Source organism: Xenopus laevis, chromosome 1S (genome assembly GCF_017654675.1).
Source record: "Xenopus laevis strain J_2021 chromosome 1S, Xenopus_laevis_v10.1, whole genome shotgun sequence".
NCBI lineage: Eukaryota > Metazoa > Chordata > Amphibia > Anura > Pipidae > Xenopus > Xenopus laevis.
In genome coordinates this window covers 79,264,183-79,287,364 of record NC_054372.1, presented here as the reverse complement: position 1 = coordinate 79,287,364, position 23,182 = coordinate 79,264,183, and the positions used below count along the sequence as shown (strand labels likewise).

Here is a 23,182-nt window from a genome sequence, read left to right as displayed (position 1 = left end):
CATGCCACCCCCCTAAAATACTGCCACCCTTGGCCCAGGACTAGGTGGCCTTTACACAAATCCAGGCCTGAATACAGGAACGTGCAAAAGCACAATTCATTTTTTTGTTCCTTCCCAAAACAACAGTTCTCTGAGAACTCCCCTTGTTGTATCCGCTCAGCCCTTCTGCACTAAAAATCAGTTCATTGCACCTGTAACACCTCCGCTAGTGCCTAAAAAGGAATAAAATGTATCATTCAGCCCCTTTTGTCCCTTACGAAACATCCATTCTGTTCAGGTGCATCCACAGGCCCATTTTGCAACTCACATACATCCATTCCATTCCATTTAAAATAGCTCCCTATATATCACACATTACTCGCTACACCATCTCTAACATTTGTGTGGGTGAGGGGCATTTAGGGAATAGTGATCATACATGGTCTTCTTGAGATTCTGTTGCAGAAGCAATTCTATAAGGGAGTAACTAAAACACTAAATTTTAGACGTGCAAACTGACAGTATAAGGGAATCTCTGCAACATATTAAATGGGAAATGTGTTTAGCCGGGTTAAACACAGAACAAAAATGGGAAGTCTTTAAAATGTTGCTTAATAAATATACTTGTCAGTATATTCCACTTGTAAGCAAGGAACGTCGTTGCAAAGCAAAACCTTTTTGGTTCAATAGAAGCATTGGTGTTGAGGTGGGTAAGAAAAGACGTGCTTTTAAGGCTTTCAAGTTAGCTGGGACAGCCGAATCATTTATAAGGTACAAGGAGGCCAATAAATCATGCAAAGAAGCTATAAGGCAAGCTAAAATTGCTATAGAAAAGGATATTGCAGCAAGCAGTAAAAAAAAATCAAAAATTATTTTTAAATATGTTAATAGTAAAAAAATGAAGCAGGAAGGGGTGGGACCCTTACTATCAGAGGGGGGTCAGCTGGTTGATGAAAACAAAATAAAAGCGCAGATTCTGAACTCATATTTTTCATCTGTCTACACAAATGAGGAACCAGTAAGTGAAGGTTTCTTTCTTAATAATCCCAATTCTAGTAATACAACTAATGATGCATGGTTCACACATGAAGAAATTCAAAAGAGACTAGAAACATGTTAAGATTAACAAAGGTCCGGGGCCAGATGGTATTCATCCCAGGGTACTTAGCGAGCTTAGCTCTGTAATTGCCAAACCTCTTTACTTAATTTTTCAGGATTCATTGAGATCTGGAATAGTGCCGAGAAACTGGCGAATTGCTAAAGTGGTGCCTCTATTCAAAAAAGGATCCCGTTCTCAGCCTCAAAACTATAGGCCAGTTAGTCTGACGTCAATGGTAGGAAAGCTTTTCGAAAGCTTTAATAAAGGATAAGATAACTGGACTTTATAGCAAATCATAATACTATGAGTTTGTGCCAGCATGGTTTTATGTGTAATAGATCTTGCCTTCTTTTATGAAAAGGTAAGTAGAGACCTCAATTCTGGGAATGGCAGTGGATGTGATTTACTTAGACTTTGCTAAAGCATTTGATACAGTGTCACACAAAAGGTTACTGGTTAAATTAAGGAATGTTGGCCTGGAACATAGTATTTGTACCTGGATAGAGAACTGGATAAAAGATAGACTACAAAGAGTGGTGGTAAATGGAACATTTTCTAATTGGACCAGTGTTGTTAGTGGAGTACCGCAGGGCTCTGTACTAGGTCCCTTGCTTTTCAACTTGTTTATTAATGACCAGGAGGTGGGCATTCAAAGTACAGTTTCTATTTTTGCAGATGATACTAAATTGTGCAGAACTATAGGTTCCATGTGGGATGTTGCCAATTTGCAGAGTGATTTGTCTAAACTGGAAAACTGGGCAGCAAACTGGGAAATGAGGTTCAATGTTGATAAATGATAAAGGTTATGCACGTTGGCAAAAATAATATAAATGCAAGTTATACACTAAATGGCAGTTTAAGTTTCCTTAAATGAGAAGGATCTAGGGGTTTTTGTAAGATAACAAGTTGTCTAATTCTGGGCAGTGTCATTCTGTGGCTACTAAAGCAAATAAAGTTCTGTCTTGCATAAAAAAGGGCATTAACTCAAAGGATGAAAATATAATTGTGTCTCTTTATAGGTCCCTGGTGAGGCCTCATCTGGAGTATGGGGGGCAGTTTTTGGACTCCAGTCCTTAAGAGGGATATAAATGAGCTGGAGAGAGTGCAGAGACTAAGTGCAACTAAACTGGTTAGAGGGAGGGAAGAGTAAAATTATGAGGGGAGACTGTCAAAGTTGGGGTTGTTTTCTCTGGAAAAAAGGCGCTTGTGTGGGGACATGATTACACTTTACAAGTACATTAGAGGACATTATAGACCAATAGCAGGGGACCTTTTTACCCATAAAGTGGATCACCACACCAGAGGCCACCCCTTCAGACTAGAAGAAAAGAACTGATTTGAAGCAACGTAGGGGGTTCTTCACAGTCAGGACAGTGAGGTTGTGGAATGCACTGCCGGGTGATGTTGTGATGACTGATTCTGCTTTTAAGAGTTTGGATGATTTCTTGGACAGACATAATATCAAAGGCTATTGTAATACTAAGCTCTTTAGTTAGTATAGATATGGGAATATAGAATTTAATTAAAAGTAGGGAGGGGTGTGTGTATGGGGCTGGGTTTCATTTGGAGGGGTTGAACTTGATGGACTTTGTCTTTTTTCAACCAAATTTAACTATGTAACTAACTAACTAACTATGTAACCAGTAAAATCCGCCCCCCCCCCGAAATTTTGACTATTATTTTCACCTCACTCACCTTAATTCCACCTGCACCCCATAAATGGATCAGAAAGTGAAATATTTTTTTCTGTCAGCCCTTGTACCTCACACACATCCTTCATTCCTTTTACACTAATCCCCCCCCAGCAGGACGACTTTTTTTTCCTGTCAGCCCTTGTACCTCACACACATCCATTCATTCTTTTACACTAATCCCCCCCAGCAGCCCGAATTTTTTTTTCCTGTCAGCCCTTGTACCTCACAACACATCCATTCATTCCTTTTACACTAATCCCCCCCCCCAGTAGGACGACTTTTTTTTCCTGTCAGCCCTTGTACCTCAACACACATCCATTCATTCCTTTTACACTAATCCCCCCCCAGCAGTCCGATTTTTTTTTCCTGTCAGCCTTGTACCATCCACACACATCCATTCATTCCTTTTACACTAATCCCCCCCCCAGTAGGACGACTTTTTTTTCCTGTCAGCCCTTGTACCTCACACACATCCATCTATTCCTTTTACACTAGATCCCCCCCCCAGCAGTCCGATTTTTTTTTCCTGTCAGCCCTTGTACCTCACACACATCCATTCATTCCTTTTACACTAATCCCCCCACCCAGTAGGACGACTTTTTTTTCCTGTCAGCCCTTGTACCTCACACACATCCATTCATTCCTTTTACACTAATCCCCCCCCCAGCAGTCCGATTTTTTTTTTTTCCTCTCAGCCATTGTACCTCATCACACATCCATTCATTCCTTCTATACTAATCCCCCCCCAGCAGGACGACTTTTTTTTCCTGTCAGCCCTTGTACCTCACACCACATCCATTCACTTCCTTTTACACACTAATCCCCCCCCCAGTAGGACGACTTTTTTTTTCCTGTCAGCCCTTGTACCTCACACACATCCATTCATCCTTTTACACTAATCCCCCCCCCAGCAGTCCGATTTTTTTTTCCTGTCAGCCCCTTGTACCTCACACACATCCATTCATTCCTTTTACACTAATCCCCCCCCCCAGCAGGACGACTTTTTTTTCCTGTCAGCCTTGTACCTCACACACATCCATTCATTCCTTTTACACTAAATCCCCCCCCCAGCAGTCCGATTTTTTTTTTCCTGTCAGCCCTTGTACCTCACACACATCCATTCATTCCTTTTACACTAATCCCCCCCCAGTAGGACGACTTTTTTTTCCTGTCAGCCCTTGTACCTCACACACATCCATTTCATTCCTTTTACACTAATCCCCCCCCAGCAGTCCGATTTTTTTTTTTCCTGTCAGCCCTTGTACCTCACACACATCCATTCATTCCTTTTACACTAAATCCCCCCCCAGTAGGACGACTTTTTTTCCTGTCAGCCCTTGTACCTCACACACATCCATTCATTCCTTTTACACTAATCCCCCCCCCAGCAGTCCGATTTTTTTTTTTCCTCTCAGCCATTGTACCTCACACACATCCATTCATTCCTTCTATACTAATCCCCCCCCAGCAGGACGACTTTTTTTTCCTGTCAGCCCTTGTACCTCACACACATCCATTCATTCCTTTTACACTAATCCCCCCCCCAGTAGGACGACTTTTTTTTCCTGTCAGCCCTTGTACCTCACACACATCCATTCATTCCTTTTACACTAATCCCCCCCCCAGCAGTCCGATTTTTTTTTTCCTGTCAGCCCTTGTACCTCACACACATCCATTCATTCCTTTTACACTAATCCCCCCCCCAGTAGGACGACTTTTTTTTCCTGTCAGCCCTTGTACCTCACACACATCCATTCATTCCTTCTATACCAGTGATTCCCAACCAGTAGCTCGTGAGCAACATGTTGCTCTCCAACCCCTTGGATGTTGCTCTCAGTGTCCTCAAAGCAGTTGTTTATTTTTGAATTCCAGGCTTGGAGGCAAGTTTTGGTTGTATAAAAACCAGGTGCACTGCCAAACAGAGTCTCAATGTAGGCTTACAATCCTCATAGGGGCTAGTAAATGGCCAATCACAGCCCTTATTTGGCACCCCAGGAACATTTTTCATGCTAGTGTTGCTCCCCAACTGCTTTTACTTCTGAATGTTGCTCATGGGGTCAAAAGGTTGGGGATCCCTGTTCTATACTAATCCCCCCCAGCAGGACAACTTTTTTTTCCTGTCAGCCCTTGTACCTCACACACATCCATTCATTCCTTTTACACTAATCCCCCCCCCCAGCAGGACGACTTTTTTTTCCTGTCAGCCCTTGTACCTCACACACATCCATTCATTCCTTTTACACTAATCCCCCCCAGCAGTCCGAATTTTTTTTTTTCCTGTCAGCCCTTGTACCTCACACACATCCATTCATTCCTTTTACACTAATCCCCCCCCCCAGTAGGACGACTTTTTTTTCCTGTCAGCCCTTGTACCTCACACACATCCATTCATTCCTTCTATACTAATCCCCCCCCAGCAGGACGACTTTTTTTTCCTGTCAGCCCTTGTACCTCACACACATCCATTCATTCCTTTTACACTAATCCCCCCCCCAGCAGTCCGATTTTTTTTTTTCCTGTCAGCCCTTGTACCTCACACACATCCATTCATTCCTTCTATACTAATCCCCCCCAGCAGGACAACTTTTTTTTCCTGTCAGCCCTTGTACCTCACACACATCCATTCATTCCTTTTACACTAATCCCCCCCCCCCAGTAGGACGACTTTTTTTTCCTGTCAGCCCTTGTACCTCACACACATCCATTCATTCCTTTTACACTAATCCCCCCCCCAGTAGGACGACTTTTTTTTTCCTGTCAGCCCTTGTACCTCACACACATCCATTCATTCCTTTTACACTAATCCCCCCCCAGTAGGACGACTTTTTTTTCCTGTCAGCCCTTGTACCTCACACACATCCATTCATTCCTTTTACACTAATCCCCCCCCCCAGTAGGACGACTTTTTTTTCCTGTCAGCCCTTGTACCTCACACACATCCATTCATTCCTTCTATACTAATCCCCCCCCAGCAGGACGACTTTTTTTTTCCTGTCAGCCCTTGTACCTCACACACATCCATTCATTCCTTTTACACTAATCCCCCCCCCAGTAGGACGACTTTTTTTTCCTGTCAGCCCTTGTACCTCACACACATCCATTCATTCTTTTACACTAATCCCCCCCCCCAGCAGTCCGATTTTTTTTTTTCCTGTCAGCCCTTGTACCTCACACACATCCATTCATTCCTTTTACACTAATCCCCCCCCCAGTAGGACGACTTTTTTTTCCTGTCAGCCCTTGTACCTCACACACATCCATTCATTCCTTTTACACTAATCCCCCCCAGCAGTCCGATTTTTTTTTTTCCTGTCAGCCATTGTACTCACACACATCCATTCATTCCTTCTATACTAATCCCCCCCCAGCAGGACGACTTTTTTTTCCTGTCAGCCCTTGTACCTCACACACATCCATTCATTCCTTTTACACTAATCCCCCCCCAGTAGGACGACTTTTTTTTCCTGTCAGCCCTTGTACCTCACACACATCCATTCATTCCTTTTACACTAATCCCCCCCCCAGCAGTCCGATTTTTTTTTTCCTGTCAGCCATTGTACCTCACACACATCCATTCATTCCTTCTATACTAATCCCCCCCAGCAGGACGACTTTTTTTCCTGTCAGCCCTTGTACCTCACACACATCCATTCATTCCTTTTACACTAATCCCCCCCCCAGCAGTCCGATTTTTTTTTTTCCTGTCAGCCCTTGTACCTCACACACATCCATTCATTCCTTTTACACTAATCCCCCCCCAGCAGTCCGATTTTTTTTTTTCCTGTCAGCCCTTGTACCTCACCACACATCCATTCATTCCTTCTATACTAATCCCCCCCCCCAGCAGACCGAAAAAGTTTTTTACCCACCTGCCTCCAGCCCCCTGAACATGTACTAGAATTTCTTCCTAATGCATTTACCTTTTGCAAGTAAAAGAAAGAAACGGATTGTAATGAAAAAAAGAAAAGCTGCAGCTTTGTGTTTTGAGCACTGGCACTGTTCTCTAGGACCAGGGATCAAAGTCAGACTGACAGCAAGTACAGCCAATCAGAATTACCTTGTGGAATTATCTGCACATGCGCATTTTATCTTGAAGCTGTTGCTGCCAGTACTGTTCGTGACGTCAGACAAGGAAGTAAAATAGCTAGTGTAGCATTTAGACGGGTCGCCGACCCCTCCTATCATCGGGTCCACGTAGAAGTCAAGGATCAGGAAAGGGATCGTTTCAGAAGTAATATTTCTTAATCTGCACATTTTCTGTTAACTGTTTATATTGCAAAGATTGTTTTTTTCATGTGAACTTTCATATTAACACATGTTTTACAAAGGTGAACAACCCCTTTAAGAACCTATAATAGGCCTTTGTGGTGGATGGTTTCTGGCCTCCAGCAGAATGTCTATAGCCTGGTCTGAGAGCCCCTTAGAGTGCCACAGGTTGGAATCAATAGCCAGATTGTTAAATGTAAAAGTACAAGGTTGTCTCACCGGGCCTTGAGTTGGTAAATCTGGTCTGAGGGGCAACCTTCTTGATAGGTATCAGCCTGTACCACTGATTCAGGGAGAGAATTCCACATCTACACAGCTCTCACTGTAAAAAACCCCTTCCGAATATTTAGACGGAACCTCTTTTCTTCTAATCGGAATGGGTGACCTTGTGTCAGCTGGAAAGACCTAGTGGTAAATAAAGCATTAGAGAGATTATTATATGATCCCCTTATATATTTATACATAGTTATCATATCTCCCCTTCAGAGTTCTTCCGGATGCAGAGCCCATTCTTCTTGGTCTATCCTTTGCTGGCTGAGGTAATCTGCTTCTCAGTTCAGGACTCCTGGTACGAAGAACTTGGATATTGCTGGAACATGAGACTCTGCCTAGCTAAGAATCAGAGCTACTTCTTGCATGGCCCAGTCACTGTGCTTACCCCCCTGTTTGTTGAGGTATGCCACTGGACTCTGAGATTTGTTAGCTCCTGGGACCAATGGAAGATGGAGTGCCGTATGGCCCTAGTCTTTAGTACATTGATTGGTAGTTTTGCTTCTTCTGATGACCATGTCCCCTGACACGTGTGTGGTAAAAAAGTCACCCAGCCCTTTAGGCTGGTGTCTGTGGTAATCACTGTCCACTGGAGTAAGGCCCATTTCGTGCCTGAGGTTAAGTCGCAGGGTTTGGTCCACCACCCCAGAGACTGTAGGACTGGGGTAGACATGGTGATCTGTTGGGTCAGGTTGGAGTGATCCTTATTCCAATACCTCAGAAAATGTTTTTTGAAACACCTCATGTGGAAATGGCCGAATGGTAAGGCCTCCAGTGCCTCTTCCATGTAGCCCAGAATCTGAGGCATAGTTAAGCTGATATGGCCACTTGGTGGCAGACATGTTGTGCAGTGGAAGTTATTCTCTGAATGTTCTCCGGTATTAGTGCTAGTGTCTGAGTTGAAGAGTGGAACCATATTCCCAATAACTGGACACACTGCATTTGCTTAAGTTGGCTTTTTTGTGGTTGACCATCCAACCATATTGCTTGATAGTAGTGATGCAGACCTGGATATCCCCCTCGGAACACCTCACATGAGGTAGAATGAATCAGAATGCCTTCTAGATAAGGGGTTAGCATTTGCCTGAGATGTACGATGAGTGTACGTTCATGAACACTCTTGGTGCTGTACAGAGGCCAAAGGGGAGGGCACTGAATTGGTAATGTTTGTCCAGGACTGTCAATCATAGGTCCTTTCTACATACATGCATCTTGAAGGTCTACTGTTGTCTTATAGCACTGTTCTGTCATCGACATGAGTACAGATCATAGTGATTCCATCCGGAACTTTATTTGGACACAAATTACTTAGAGGCTTCTGGTTCAATACTGGGAAGGTACCCTCTTTATTTGTTACTAGGAATAAATTTGAGTAGAACTTCTGAAGCACTCTTGCAAGAGAATTGGTGAGATAACGTTGCTGTTGAACAGTTCATTGACTATGAGAGCTCGGTGCTTTTTCTAATTTCTTTGAGTGGATGAGTGAATGAATGTGCGAGGGGGTAGGCTGATGACTATAATTCTGTATCCTTCCCTGATAATTGAAAGTATCCAATTGTCTGTTACATGGGTTTGCCAGATTGGTAAAATTTTTTGAAGGCGACCCGCCCACTCTCTCTGAGTCTGGTATCTCGGAGTCATAGCAAGGTGAGCTTTTAGGGTCCCTGTTTTCTGCTCTGCTATAACTGTTGGGACCCTGAGGGTCTGCCTTTCTTGGAATCACTTGGAATCTTGACTATGAAAATGAAAGGAGAAGTTCTGAAAGAATCCTGGGAACTCCATTATCTATTACAGTGCTGTCCAACTGGTGGCCTGCATCCAGCCTGCGACCCCTCTCCCTTGTGTAGCCCTCCACATGAAAGTCTCCCTTCTTTGACTGCTTCCCTTATGTGTTATTAATATTAACACTTCTTTATAGAGTGCCAACATATTGTGCATCGCTGTAAAGTAAATGTGTTTATACAACTAAATCACATGAATTAGTACTGAGATTTACTGGCCCCTGCATTTTGTAAACCTCAAATTCAGACTGTAAACTCCTGCATTGTTAACACATGTAATTCCTCCTGCATTGTTCACACCTGTAACACCTCTATTGTTTACACCACTAAAGACCTGCACTGTTTACACCTGTAAAGCCTTGTACTGTTTATACCTCAGAACCAGACTGTGCCTAAGTGCCTACATTGTTCACATGTTCCATTAGGCACTGCTACTCCATTCCGGAGTTTAAAGGGGAACTAAAGTCTAAAATAGAACAATGCTATTTTATTATTATATAAAAATGCTGTATTTTGTATACTAAATATAAACATGAACGTACTGCACCAGAAGCCTAATAAAACAAATAATGTATGCTTTCAAAGTTGGCCGCAGGGGGTCATCATCTTGTAACTGTTAAACATCTTTGCAAGACCAAGACCACACACATGCTCAGTGTGGTCTGGGCTTCTGTTGGGAGGTTAAGCTTAGGGATCATCATACATTATCAAAACAGAACAAGTGATATAATTTCTGCCATAGAAGCCTATACAGCAAGACTGCACTGCGTCTACAGATCTCTACATGGTCACCGGCTGCTCTACAGGGAAACAAACAAAGCTGCTCGAGTTCTGGGAAGTAAGGTGGGGGGCATCCCCCCTGCTGTTTGAAAGTATGATCAGTTTCCCTGCAGAGCAGTTAGGGACTGTCTATCCACAGCAGTCAGAGCAAGTAATTAAACGAAGGGGGAATTTCACTGCATACATTCAGGTTTGTTATAAAAACGGCACACATTTTCTAATTGAAATATATTGAAGATAGATTTCTTTTTCCTTAAAGAAAGTAAAAATTTGCTTTTATTTTTTTTCCTTTACATCTCCTTTAAGGGGATGCACATGCATAGGGCGGTGCGCAGTTATACTTAGCATTCCCGGTACTATTGCACCACGAATCCTTGGCTCTGATCTCAGTTTTCGGTTTTGGACTTTGATGAATGATCTTCCCCTTTGGTACCTCACTCTGATGGACAGATTTCAAGACTTGATTCAGCGTATACTCAGACTTCTGTTCCTTCTATTCCTTGTTGGCTCAGTTGCTTAGTAATGACTCAGCTTTCTCCTGTTCATGTGAGTTCTCTGATCTTGATTGATTGTTGTTGCTGCCTAGTTCAATATTTAGCACTGGTGTTACTCCTGCTAAAAGACTGTGTTATAATCCTTGCTGAACTGTGTGTCTTGCAACACTCCTCCTTCTAACAGTTTGTGGTATTAACCCTTGCGAGACTGTATGTCATGCTGCACTACTCCTGCTAAAAGACTGTGTTATAATCCTTGCTCAACTGCAACATATGATTACACTTTACAAGTACATAAGAGGACATTATAGACAAATAGCATCACCGCACCAGAGGCCACCCTTTCAGAATAGAAGAAAATAACTTTCATTTGAAGCAACATAGGTGGTTCTTTGCAGTGAGGACAGTGAGGTTGTGGAATGCACTGCGGTTGTGATGGCTGTAAATGTGTTAATGTTTTTAAGAGTGGCTTGGATGATTTCTTGGACAGACATAATATCAAAGGCTATTGTGATACTAAACTCTATAGTTAGTATGTGAAGGTATGGAGGGGTGTGTGTATGGATGCTGGGTTTTCATTTGGAGGGGTTGAACTTAATGAACTTTTACTTTTTTCAACCTGATTTAACTATGTAACTATGTAACTCCTCCTGCTAACAGTTTGTGCTGCATGACAACACTTGCGGGACTGTAAGTCATGCTGCACTACTCCTGCTAAAAGACTGTGCAATAATCCTTGCTGAATTTTGTATTCCTGCAACACTATTCCTGCTTCAAAAACTGTAATAACAATCCTTGCCACACTGTGTATCCTGCAACACTATTCTGGCTAAAACTGTGCTAATACCCTTTGCTGACCCGTGTTACCCTGCAAGCCAATCCTACCATAGACTGAAGTGATGTTTCTGGGTTGGTTGTGCTTGCATTCTCTGCAAGTTGTTACTCCTGCAGACGTGTCTACAGTATCCCCGTCAGGTTTGCTCTATGTGCCCCCCCCAGTGGTAGCCGATTACTTACCTTGGCCTGGTTAGCCATTCCCAGCTGGGTTGGTCGATCCTCCCCTCATCCTCGTTCTGTGCATAATTACCTCCGAGGTACCGCTGCATCAATTATCTGTGAATATTGCCCACCCACAGGTGTACTTTCGCAGGTGTTCCCCTGTTCCCTTCAGATTTCCCAAGGGCTCTTCTTTCATCGTGTGAACACCTACACTTGTCTGCAAGGCTGCTTAACAAGGGATTCATAACTTCCAAACATTAAATATCAATATCATGTTCATACCTCTATGAAAACTCACCCTGATGGTCTAGTATCAGTCCTTGAGCGTGTCTATGTGCGTTGTGAGAAGATGGCATCATCACGCTTGGCTCGAGTTTCAAATATTTAAAGATGCATGCGCCAATTACACTTTGCCCAATGTAAAGGTTCTTCCTAAGTTCCTGGGTGTATTCTGTGCTTACTCCTGTTGTGTATTCTGGTGTTTGACCCTTGCCTGTCCCTGATTATCCATTCCTGTTGCCTAAACTGAACCTTGCCTGGCTTAACGATGCTTCTGATTTTGTTTTGATACCGTGTTGATTCTTCCCAGTGTACGACCTTGGCCTGTGACCCCGACCTTGCTCCTGCTACTTGACTTAGTACTGCTTTGCTTGTTTGGTTTGACTCGGCCTGTTCCTCGACTACGCTACTGCTCCCCATCCTATCTGTAAATGTTTGGTTCCTTTGCTCGCCCAGAACTCTCTCCCTGGTTCTCCTACATTAAGAAATGGCGGCATCTGAGTAGCGGAGGGCTCCACCAGAAGCCAAAGGCGGCTGCTATAGGCAGAAGAGTGGGCTGAGACCGGAATCTTGGATTTAGTTCGGAGTTTGGGGTACCGATCATTACAGTACATTGGGCCAAAACATGGACGCCACTGGAGCAGCTGCTTCTACGGCCACGACTGAGGCCATCCCGGCAAGTCTCCTCCGAAGAATTGGAGAACAGGAGGCTAAGCAGGATCAGATTGTCCAGTGCCTCCAAGGACTCACTACAAGACGGGACGCTATCCAACAGCAACCAGTTCCTTTTGCTTTACCCTCAAACCTGGCAAGCAAACCTCTACCACCCTCCTCTGGTAGAGCTTTCGTTGAACCCAAGATCCCTTTTCCAGAGGTCCAGGGATCAGAGCAAGTTTTTCACTTTCCAAGAGTCATGAAAGCTCCATTTTGGATTTTTACCCTATTCCTTCCCTACGGAGGAATCCCGGGTTAATTTTGTGTTTACCTTGTTACATGGGCATCCCCAGCTCTGGGCATTTAGCTTATCCCCTAGCAATCCAGCCAACCTTTACCTAGAAGCCATCTTTAAGGCAATGGCTGTAATTTACGATGATCCAGATCCAGAGAATTGAGACACAGATATAAAAATAGAGAGCCCAACTTTTTGGGCTGACCTTCCAATACCCGATCAGCATTTGAAGTAGCTGTTGTCTCACCTTTAATTTCTAATCTAGCTAACATCTTTTATCTAACATTTAACAATTCCTCCAGTTGTGGAGAGATTGGTGTCTTGTGCCTGGTCCTTTATGGTGTTTTCTTGGGACCTAACTTCTATATTCTGTGGCGCAATAGGGTGTGGAGATAAGGTTAGTGCAGTGACTCTGCACAATCCATACATACCCCTTGTTCCTCTTTATGTAGTGTATGTTTGCAAAACTTGCATTTTTTGAGTTAGGTATTTGTTCTTTTTGGGGGGCTTTTTGGTCCCAGTGGCACTGGCTATATCTTTTCTGAGAACTTCCAGGATATTCTCTGTCTCAATAGTATACCATATTTATTGTAGCTGGGAAATGTATTGATGTTGTGATTACTGGATACCTGTTTAGGCAGAAACATATTGTAATATTTAATTATAGAGGCAAAAAAGGGATTTTGTCCATGTGGTGTGCATCTGGAACCAGCAAGTAAATTGTAGTTGCATGTATAAAAGGAAAAGAAAAAAATGTATGTATATATTGTATATAAATATACGTAAATGTAGCCTCAAGCATAAACGGTGAAGGAAGCCACAAACCGCAGAACGCTGCTGCTTAGTGTTTTATTGTACACAACATGTTTTGGATCACATGGACCCTTTCTCAAGTGTAACAATCACATGGTCAAAATACATCTTATAACCTTATTACCACACAGTGCACCGCCTCCCACCAATTATCTCGTTAGTCAAATCACATTAGGTTAATTGTTGAATGTGTAAAAAAATTCAGATTTCCCACAATGAACCAGAAGTGTCCAAATACTCAGATTTCAAATCATCAGATTCAGTCTTTAATAAAAGTCCAAAAGTCTAACCTCACGTAGTTCCATTCTAAAAAGGACCAACTCACCCTGTTTAAAAACATATATACACAGGAGAGGTGGTACAGGTATGAGACCTATTATCCAGGGGCTTTCTGGATAACGAGTCTTTCCGTAATTTGGATCTTCACACCTTAAGACTACTAGAAAATCATGTAAACATTAAATAAACCAATAGGCTGGTTTTGCTTCCAATAATGATTAATTATAACTTAGTTGGGATCAAGTACAAGCTACTGTTTTATCACTATAGAGAAAAAGATATTCGTTTTGAAAAATTTGAATTCTTTTATTGTAATGGTGTCTATGGCAGATGGCCTTTCCGTAATTCGGAACTTTCCGGATAACGGATCACATACCTGTACTATCCATTTCAAAGTGTCTCTCCACAGCGCTCTGATCATTTAACAAATTAATTTTATAATAAACTTCTCACATTAATGTACGTTATAACGTATTAAGATCATAACTTATTAACTTAACTTACCCCCAGCTGAGAGGATAGGCATCAATTAATATCTGAAACAGACAAGAGTATAACATTACATTTCTATAGAAAGCATTTCAAACTCCAGTCATCATTAAGACCTACTGGGGCAAGTGAATGTAGTTTTGAGATCCATTTGGCTTCACGTTGTAGCATCTTTTGTTTAAAGTTACCCCCTCGATGTAACGGTTGTACTACCATTTAAGTTGCCAATGGCTATGTTTCGCTTCATTAAAATGTCGGGCCACAGTGGTATCTGTTTGAGTTCCTTGTTTATAATTCCTTATGTCCTTAATTCTAGTTTTCACATTGTCCGACATAGACTAGGCCACAAGGGCACTTCAGTATATATATATATATATATATATATACCCGGACCGGACTGGCAATCTGTTAATTCGGGCATTTGCCCGACAGGCCACTCTGTTCTTTTGTTTAACTGTGCCGCTCTTGCACAGATCAGCTGTGTGTTTCCCCATGCAGCCACCTCCCTCCCTCCTCTGCCTTGACTGAAGATAAGAGAATAACGATCCGGAAAAAAACCGGCACAAGACAGCCTGTCCTGGGACTGCTGCACGGAGCTTGGGGCGGAGCCGGAGGCAGAGTCCAAGAATCGAGCAGGAGCTTTCTAAAGAAATATTAGGGCATGATGTAGCTGGGCAGGCGGCAGGAGAGGCACAAAACATAGTAAGTCCACTACCATACAACTTATTCTTCCCATATGTTGTCTCCCAGAGCATCTGGGGAGCCAGTGTGTAGAAATATGTACAGAGCTGTGGGCAGGCTGCTTTGTGAGATGTCTATGTGTATTGACTAGTGCTTCCCCCAGACCATTCCCTTATCAGCTTATCCCTTGCTTAGATTTGCCAAGTATTGTTTCTCCCAAACTGAATCCATTAACTCTTTTCTTGCCTGAGTTATACAGGGAACTCTGAGTATCACTCATGTATTATAAGGGGTAATGTACCCCCTACTGTAAATGATAAGGATATTAGAAGTCACTGAGGGGTTGTTCTGTGACCATATAAAGGCACAAGGCTGCAGGCTGAGATATACAGGGAACTCTGAGTATCACTCAAATGGATGAGTTCAAAATCATTGTGTGTTTACATGTGGGCTGCTTCTTACTCCCAGTCCGGCCCTGCTCGTTACTTTGATTATTGAAGCACAACAGACACAGTTTAGGCAGGTGAAAGTGCCCTTCTTTTGTGTTCCCAAAAATCTCTGGCTTTTGCCTGAAGGTAATTCTGATGGGCATAATATGTCCCTGATACTCATTCCTTTCCTATAGCAAAACCGAGGGGGTTCCCTAAATAGTTTGCCGAAAGTTTTATCACCTTGGAGGACTGGCCAATATTTCTTGATTACCTTTTCTATAAGTTTACTGTGCCTCACATATTTAGACATAAACAAGCTACGGTTATTATTTTGTTTAACTTGTTGACTCTTGTATAACAAATTGTTTCTAGGTATAATCTCCACCTCTTCCATAACCTCTGTAACCTGATTAGGGGCATATCCCCTTTGTATAAACCGCTCAATTAAAGTGTACCTGTCACCCAGTCACAAAAATCTGTATAATAAAAGTCTTTTTCAAATTAAACATTAAATCCAATGTCTATTTTTTATTAAAGCATTCATAGCTGTTGTAAGCTCATTTAAAAATCTCAGCTGTCAATCAAATATTTTCTGCCACTCCTCTATTCCCTGGGCATATGAGACTATACTATCACATGAGACTATACGGTTTACAGTTGAAATGTCGATTAATGAGTTACATTTTTTAGATGTCCAACTAACCTTACGTAATGGGGCTATTAGTACTAACTCGTACAGAAAAGGGACGGACAGGAACAATTTGCTTCACGCCCAAAGTTTTCATAACCCAAGTACTGTTAAAGCAATTCCCAAGGGGCAGTTTTTAAGGGCAAAAAGGATTGCATCTACGGATGAGTATTATTGAATGGCTGGCCATTCCTTAAGTGAGCGGCTTATACAAAGGGGATATGACCCTAATCAAGTTACAGAAGTTATGGAAGAGGTGGAGATTATACCTAGAAACAATTTGTTATACAAGAGTCAAGAAGTTAAACAAAATAATAATCGTAGCTTGTTTATGTCTAAATACGTGAGGCACAGCAAACATATAGAAAAGGTCATCAAGAAATATTGGCCAGTCCGCCAAGGTGATAAAACTTTCGACAAACTATTTAGGGAACCCCCTCGGTTTTGCTATAGGAAAGGAATGAGTATCAGGGACATATTATTCCCATCAGAATTACCTTCAGGCAAAAGCCAGAGATTTTTGAGAACACAAAAGAAGGGCACTTTCCCCTACCTAAACTGTGACTGTTGTGCTTCAATAATCAAAAGGACAAGTATAAAATCACCCCGCAAAGGGAAAGAAATGATTATTCCACTTGTGAGTCTAAAGGGGTCATATATATGCTGAAGTGCCCATGTGGCCTAGTCTATGTCGGACAAGCCATGAGAAATGTGAAAACTAGAATTAAGGACCATAAAGGTGACATAAGGAATTATAAACAAACTGTGTCTGTTGTGCTTCAATAATCAAAGGAACAAGTATAAATCACCCCACAAAGGGAAAGAAACTCAATCTGAATGATTATGCCACTTGCGAGTCTAAAGGGGTCATATATATATATATATATATATATATATATATATATATATATATATATATATGCTGAAGTGCCCTTGTGGCCTAGTCTATGTCGGACAATGTGAAAACTAGAATTAAGGACACAAGGAACTCAAACAGATACCACTGTGGCCCGATATTTTAATGAAGCAAAACATTGAACTTAAATGGGAAGTTCTCGAGGTAGTACAACCGTTACATCGAGGAGGTAACTCTACACAAAAGATGCTACAAGGTGAAGCCAAATGGATCTCAAAACTAAATTCACTTGCCCCAATAGGTCTTAATGATGACTGGATTTTGAAATGCTTTCTATAGAAATGTAATGTTATACTCTTCTCTGTTTCAGATAATAATTGATGCCTGTCCTCTCAGCTGGGGGTAAGGTAAGGTAATAAGTTATCTTAAAACGTTATAACGTACATTAATGTGAGAAGTTTATTATAAAATGAATGTGTTAAATGATCAGAGCGCCGTGGAGAGACACAGCAATGTATGTTTCTTTGATTAACAGGACAGGGTTGGTCCTTCTTAGAATGGAACTACGTGAGGTTGGACTTTTATTAAAGACTGAATCTGATGAATTGAAACCCGTGTATTTGGACACTACTGGTTCATTGTGGGAAATCTGTATTTTTTTACACATTCAACAATTAACCTAATGTGATTTGACAAACGAGATAATTGGTGGGAGGTGGTGTGGTACTAAGGTTATAAGATGTATTTTGACCATGTGATTGTTACACTTGAGAAAGGGTCCATGTGAAACGAAACATGTCGTGTACAATAAAACACTAAGCAGCAGCGTTTTGCGGTTTGTGGCTTCCTTCACCGTTTATACTTGATGATATTGGGGTCTTTGCTGTCTGAGCTTTGGAAGGAGAGCCTATTACTACAAAGATTGGGGATACACTAAGGGGCAGATTTACTAAGGGTCGAATATCAAGGGTTAATTAACCCTCGATATTCGACTAGGAACTAAAATCATTCGACTTCGAATATCGAAGTCGAACGATTTAGCGCTAATCCTACGATCGAACGATTAAATCGATTAAATCGATTCGAAGGATTTTAATCCAACGATCGAAGGAATATCCTTCGATCAAAAAAACGCCGGCAAGCCTATGGGGACCTTCCCCATAGGCTAACATTGACTTCGGTAGCTTTTAGCTAGTTTTAGTTAGTTTTTCTTAAAGAGACAGTACTTCGATTATCGAATGGTCGAATAGTCGAACGATTTTTAGTTCGAATCGTTCGATTCGAAGTCAAAGTAGTAGTCGAAGGTCGAAGTAGCCCATTCGATGGTCGAAGTAGCCAAAAAGCACTTCGAAATTCGAAGTTTTTTTAATTCGAATCCTTCACTCAAGCTTTGTAAATGTGCCCCTAAAAGATCGTTTTTCTGATGTATTATGTAGCCCCCATTATTGAGCAAGACATTGCTCAATAAACTGGAAAAACCCATAAAACTGACATTGAACCACAACTTGCAAGAAATTAGTTTTTTGGAAGTCCAGATTTACAGATGAAATTGGGGATTGCAAACACATATACACTAAGGCCACCCTGCTTCGTTACACAAGTTATTATCCTAAACGTTTCCTCAACTCACTACCAAAGTCCCAAATCATGAGAGTGGTCTGTATTGATAGTGACCCCAAACAGAAAGGGGATGATCTAATAAAAATGTTATGTCAACTGGGAGATAGGACTAAGGATGACACATACTATGTAAGCAAATACAATCCTTATATCAAGGATATGAAAAATGCAGTACTAAACTAACGGGGAATAGTGGCCAATGATGATGCTCTAGGTAAAAAAATTCTGTGTAAACCCAAGTTCAGCTATTCCAGAAACACTAACCTCAAGGAATATGTCCTTCAGACCCAGTGGTGAAATATGCACAACCACAAATACAACACTTTCTCACACCCCGCCCAGGAGTACATAAATGCACTGGTTGCATAGTATGCAACACATTAATACTGGGAACGAGTTCAGACACCCAAGGACGGACAAAAGGTACAAAATAAGACACAGAATGACATGTACCATCACAACGGTTGTATACATTATGAAATGTCCGTGTGGTCTCATTTATTGTGGTAAAACTGTGAGACAGTTAAAAGAAAGAATCAATATGCATAAGGCCAGCAGTAGGGCAGCACTGGACACAGATAGAAAAGTTGACCCATATAAGCAAAAACTTTGTACTATGAGCTATCTTCCATAACCCTGTATTCCCTTACTTGCTAAAAAGCCATCCAACCCCTTTTTAAAGCTATCTAATGTATCAGCCTGTACAACTGATTCAACTGATAATTCCACATCTTCACAGCTCTCACTGTAAAAAAAAAAACCCTTCCGAATATTTAGATTGAACCTCTTTTCTTATCGGAATAGGTGACATTGTGTCAGCTGGAAAGACCTACTGGTAAATAAAGCATTAGCGAGATTATTATATGGTCCCCTTATATATTTATACATTGTTATCATATCACCCCTTACTGCTCCAGCGTGAACATCCCCAACTTAGCCAGTCTTTCCTCAAAGCTAAGATTTTCCATACCTTTTACCAGCTTAGTTGCCCTTCTCTGTACCCTCTCTAATTCAGTGATGTCCTGTTTGAGCAATCAGTTTATATCTCCAGAGGGAACAGTAGTTGTATTTATCATCTTAGCACAGTCCCCGATGGTAATCTCAAGGAACATGAGCGAATACGATTGCCTCTTCCTGGAAAAACTGTGTCAGTTATTCCAGTCTGCCACATTTGTCTTGGCAATTTGTCTTCCTTAACCAACACCAAATCTACAACCTTGAATGAAGATTAACATCCTCCTCCCTTTGTGTAGTGAGCTAATCTCAAATTCAGCAAATATTCCTTACGCCATCTATTCCAGAATTTTGTCACAAGCACTTGGCGGTATTTCCACCGTTTTGACAATGCCTCTTCAGTGGAACAGTTGTGAGATACAGTAGGCACCTTGGACTGCAGCAATGTTGCCCTAGTGTCAATGGCTGGAGACACTGTGCATCACTATGAGTAAAGGTTAGAGGCCTAGAGTTTACTTCAGTCAGAATTGTGGTAAGCTCTTCAAAGGATAGCATTGCCTTCCTCAATGTTTTCTTAAGACAAGACTTTACCAAACAAACAAGTCTTTCCCAGAATCCTCCCCACCAGACACCTCTATCAACAATGTACTTCCAAGCAATTCCCTTCTCAGTGAAGAATTCCCTAAATGAAGTAGTGTTAAGAGTTTTCCATAGTTCTTGGAGAGACAAATCAGATCTCTTAAAAGTCTTTGCATTGTCAAAATATACAACCTTGCACAGACCCCTTCTGGCAATAAATCACCTAAAGGCTTGACTTTGAAAAAGTTCTCGGTTGTCTGGTCTGAAACAAGTTCTAAGTGAACAGATCTTGTGACCGCACAAGTAAACAATGCAATGTAAGCCTTTCTTGTAGATGTTTTGTCCTTCACAAATAAGAGCTGGTATTTCACTTCCAGTCCTGACATAAAATTTCTTACAGATATAGCATTTTTGTAGCACAGTCTTGCTCTTATCACCCAAAATTGCTCTCTGAGTTGTGTGAGTGTTCCCGGTAACCCCACATTCATCACCATTTCATGCTGATATTGCACTTGAAGTTCTGAAAAGCACCCCTATGCAGGCAATATCCAAGGGTGTCTCTGCCTTTCAGCTAGATTTAGCTTGTATAACCTACCACCTACACACAAAAGTCCTTCCTTGTCAAGGATTTAAGTCTCTTATTCTGTTCTGAGTTCTTAGGCAAGCTCTGTCCAGTGTTAAGACAAAGGATTTCATGACTGAACTCACATCCTTATGAGAATTTGACCCAGCCCTCAAGATTTCTTCAACAGACAGTTCACCAGTAATTCTGTTTGGTGTTTTGAATAAATCTGTATACCAGGCAGTAATTCTATATACAGTACGTAAATTACTAAACTTTTCTAGAGGGAAAATAGGGTCACATTTGAGCTCTGCATTACAGTTGTGATATACAGTCACTTGGTTATCTGATTCCACATCTGCATATTCTGAGACACTAGTGACCATTTGTAAATTTTGTGGCCACCCTGACTATGGACTTTGTAACCAGTCTGGCCCCTGCCACCAAAGGTGATTTGTAAATAAGTCATTTGAGTGTTGACCCCTTGTAAGGAAATCTGCAGGGTTGCACTTACCTTCACAGTGCAACCATACTGTTGCACATATTTGCTAGAAATGGCTTCCACAAGTGTGTGGAACTTTGGATCCAGTGCAATGCAATCATAGTGTCAGTCCATAAATGAGGTTGAATAGACTGGCTCAGGTAGTCTAGTAAATACTTCATTAATCTTGCACCAACTAATACTCCAAGCAACTCTAACCTTGGAAGAGTGACCTTTTTAGAGGGGCAACTCGTGACTTTGAAGCAACAAAGCAGGTAGATGCAATACCTTACTCAATATACTTTAAGTGAGCAACAGCTCCATAAGCAGATTCACTGGCATCACAAAAAACATGCATTTTCACAGATGAATATGAAGGACCCTGACTGTACTGCCTGGGGATGGCTAGAGTCTGTAACTGTGGCAGCTCTAAACACCACTGAGTCCACCTACTTGTTAAGTCTGGTGGTAGTTCTTCATCCCAGCAAATGCCACATTCCCATAATTCCTGGAAAAGGATCTTTACCCTAACTGTGAATGGAGACAATAATCCAATGGGGTCAAAAATGCGTGCTGATTTCATCAGAACACACTTCTTTGTATTTCTCCTGTCTTGCAAAAACACTAAAAGGGTTTGTAGAACAGAGACTGATGAATCTCTGTTTTCCATTTGAGGCCAAGTGGGGTCAAAAATGCGTGCTTATTTCATCAGAACACACTTCTTTGTATTTCTCCTGTCTTGCAAAAACACTAAAAGAGTTTGTAGAACAGAGACTGATGAATCTCTGTTCTCCATTTGAGGCCAAGTACCTTATAGTAGTTTGCTTGGTCCACCATAGTAGACCCCCTTTCACTGTTTGTCTTTTGCCATTTGAATCTTAATTCCCTTGAATTGGTAACCCATTTACAGAGAACCATACCTGCAGTGAGCATAATCTCCCTTGCCTCTGTGGATAATTCATAGGCATCATCAACCGATTCTGCTCCAGATATGAGATCATCCACATAAAGGAACTGCTTAAGAACCTGAACAGTCCTCGGATGTGATCTTTCATATTGTTTTAAAAGATGTTTGATGGTAGCTGTCAGAAGAAATGGGCTGTGTAATGCCCCAAATAACTCTTGCCATCCTCAAACACGTAAGGATGGTTCCTGGTTAGGTTTTGGAATATCATTAGTCCACAAGAATTTGAAAGACTCTCTGTCCTTTTCTGCAAGGCTGATTTGTAAGAATGCCTTGGTAATATCTGCCATCAATGCAACCTTGTAAAGTCTGAAATTAATCAGGATTTTAAGAAGGTCGGGATTAAGATTTGGTCCTGTCAGTAGGCAATCGTTAAGTGATACTTGCCCCCTATCATGAGGAGAAGCATCAAACACTATTCTCAGCTTGGTTGTTACCCTTTTTCTCTTATCATTGCATGATGATGTAAGTAATACTCAATCTTAACCTTTGAAGCAGTTGGGGTTTCACCTTTGTCCACATCCTCAACAATACCCTCCTCGAGGTACTCCTGGATTACACTGTTGTACCTGTGGTACAGAGGAAAATCTGTTGAAAACCTTTTCATCAAGCGATCAAATCTTCCTTTAGCCACAGTAAGGTTGTTTGCCAAGTATGGTTGATCAAGTCGCCAAGGTAGTTCTGTCACATATCTTCCTGCAGTGGACTTAACTGTAGATGAGAACCACTATAGAATTTCCTCATCTGATTCTGAGTTTACCATTTTTTCTCCAGTCACCCCTAAGGACTCCAATTCCCAAAAGCCTCGTAGTTGACTGGACACAAGGATAGAATCCACCCAAGGGTGGTTTCAAGTGCAACAAGAGCCTTTCCCAGTCTTTCTATTCTCCCAGATACTACACTCCAATAGTAATCTCCTCCAATCAAGACTGCTATTTTAGAGTCTTGGCAGTTCATTTCAGCTTAGTCACTTGGCCTTCATCTCACACTGTAGATGTTCCTTTGGGATTTTCACAACTGCAATGCTGAGTTGGGATTTCTAGAGCCTCCATTTCTATCCACTTGTCACTGCTGTGGAGGTTCTTAAGGATAAACTTGACTCTTCTCTGTCTGGCACTTACAGGGTTTTTGGACCCAAAAGTATGGAGATTGAGCCTCTCTTCCCCTACAACAGAAAGTTTAAGGAATCTGGAAT

The 23,182-nt window shown here is 41.7% G+C and overlaps 1 protein-coding gene across 19 annotated transcripts in view; it reads left to right on the top strand.

Moving 5' to 3' along the window:
- Positions 1-23,182, top strand: part of adgrl3.S (adhesion G protein-coupled receptor L3 S homeolog) — a 1,276,319-nt gene that overhangs the window by 1,205,118 nt on the left and 48,019 nt on the right. For 2 of the 19 annotated variants that reach the window (XM_041579806.1, XM_041579804.1), the window contains one exon: positions 17,198-17,234. The exons of the other annotated variants lie outside the window; for them this stretch is intronic. In XM_041579806.1, coding sequence (XP_041435740.1) covers positions 17,198-17,208 — 11 coding nt within the window. In that variant the 3' untranslated portion in view covers positions 17,209-17,234. The remainder of the gene's footprint in view (positions 1-17,197; positions 17,235-23,182) is intronic. 19 annotated transcript variants of the gene reach the window in all.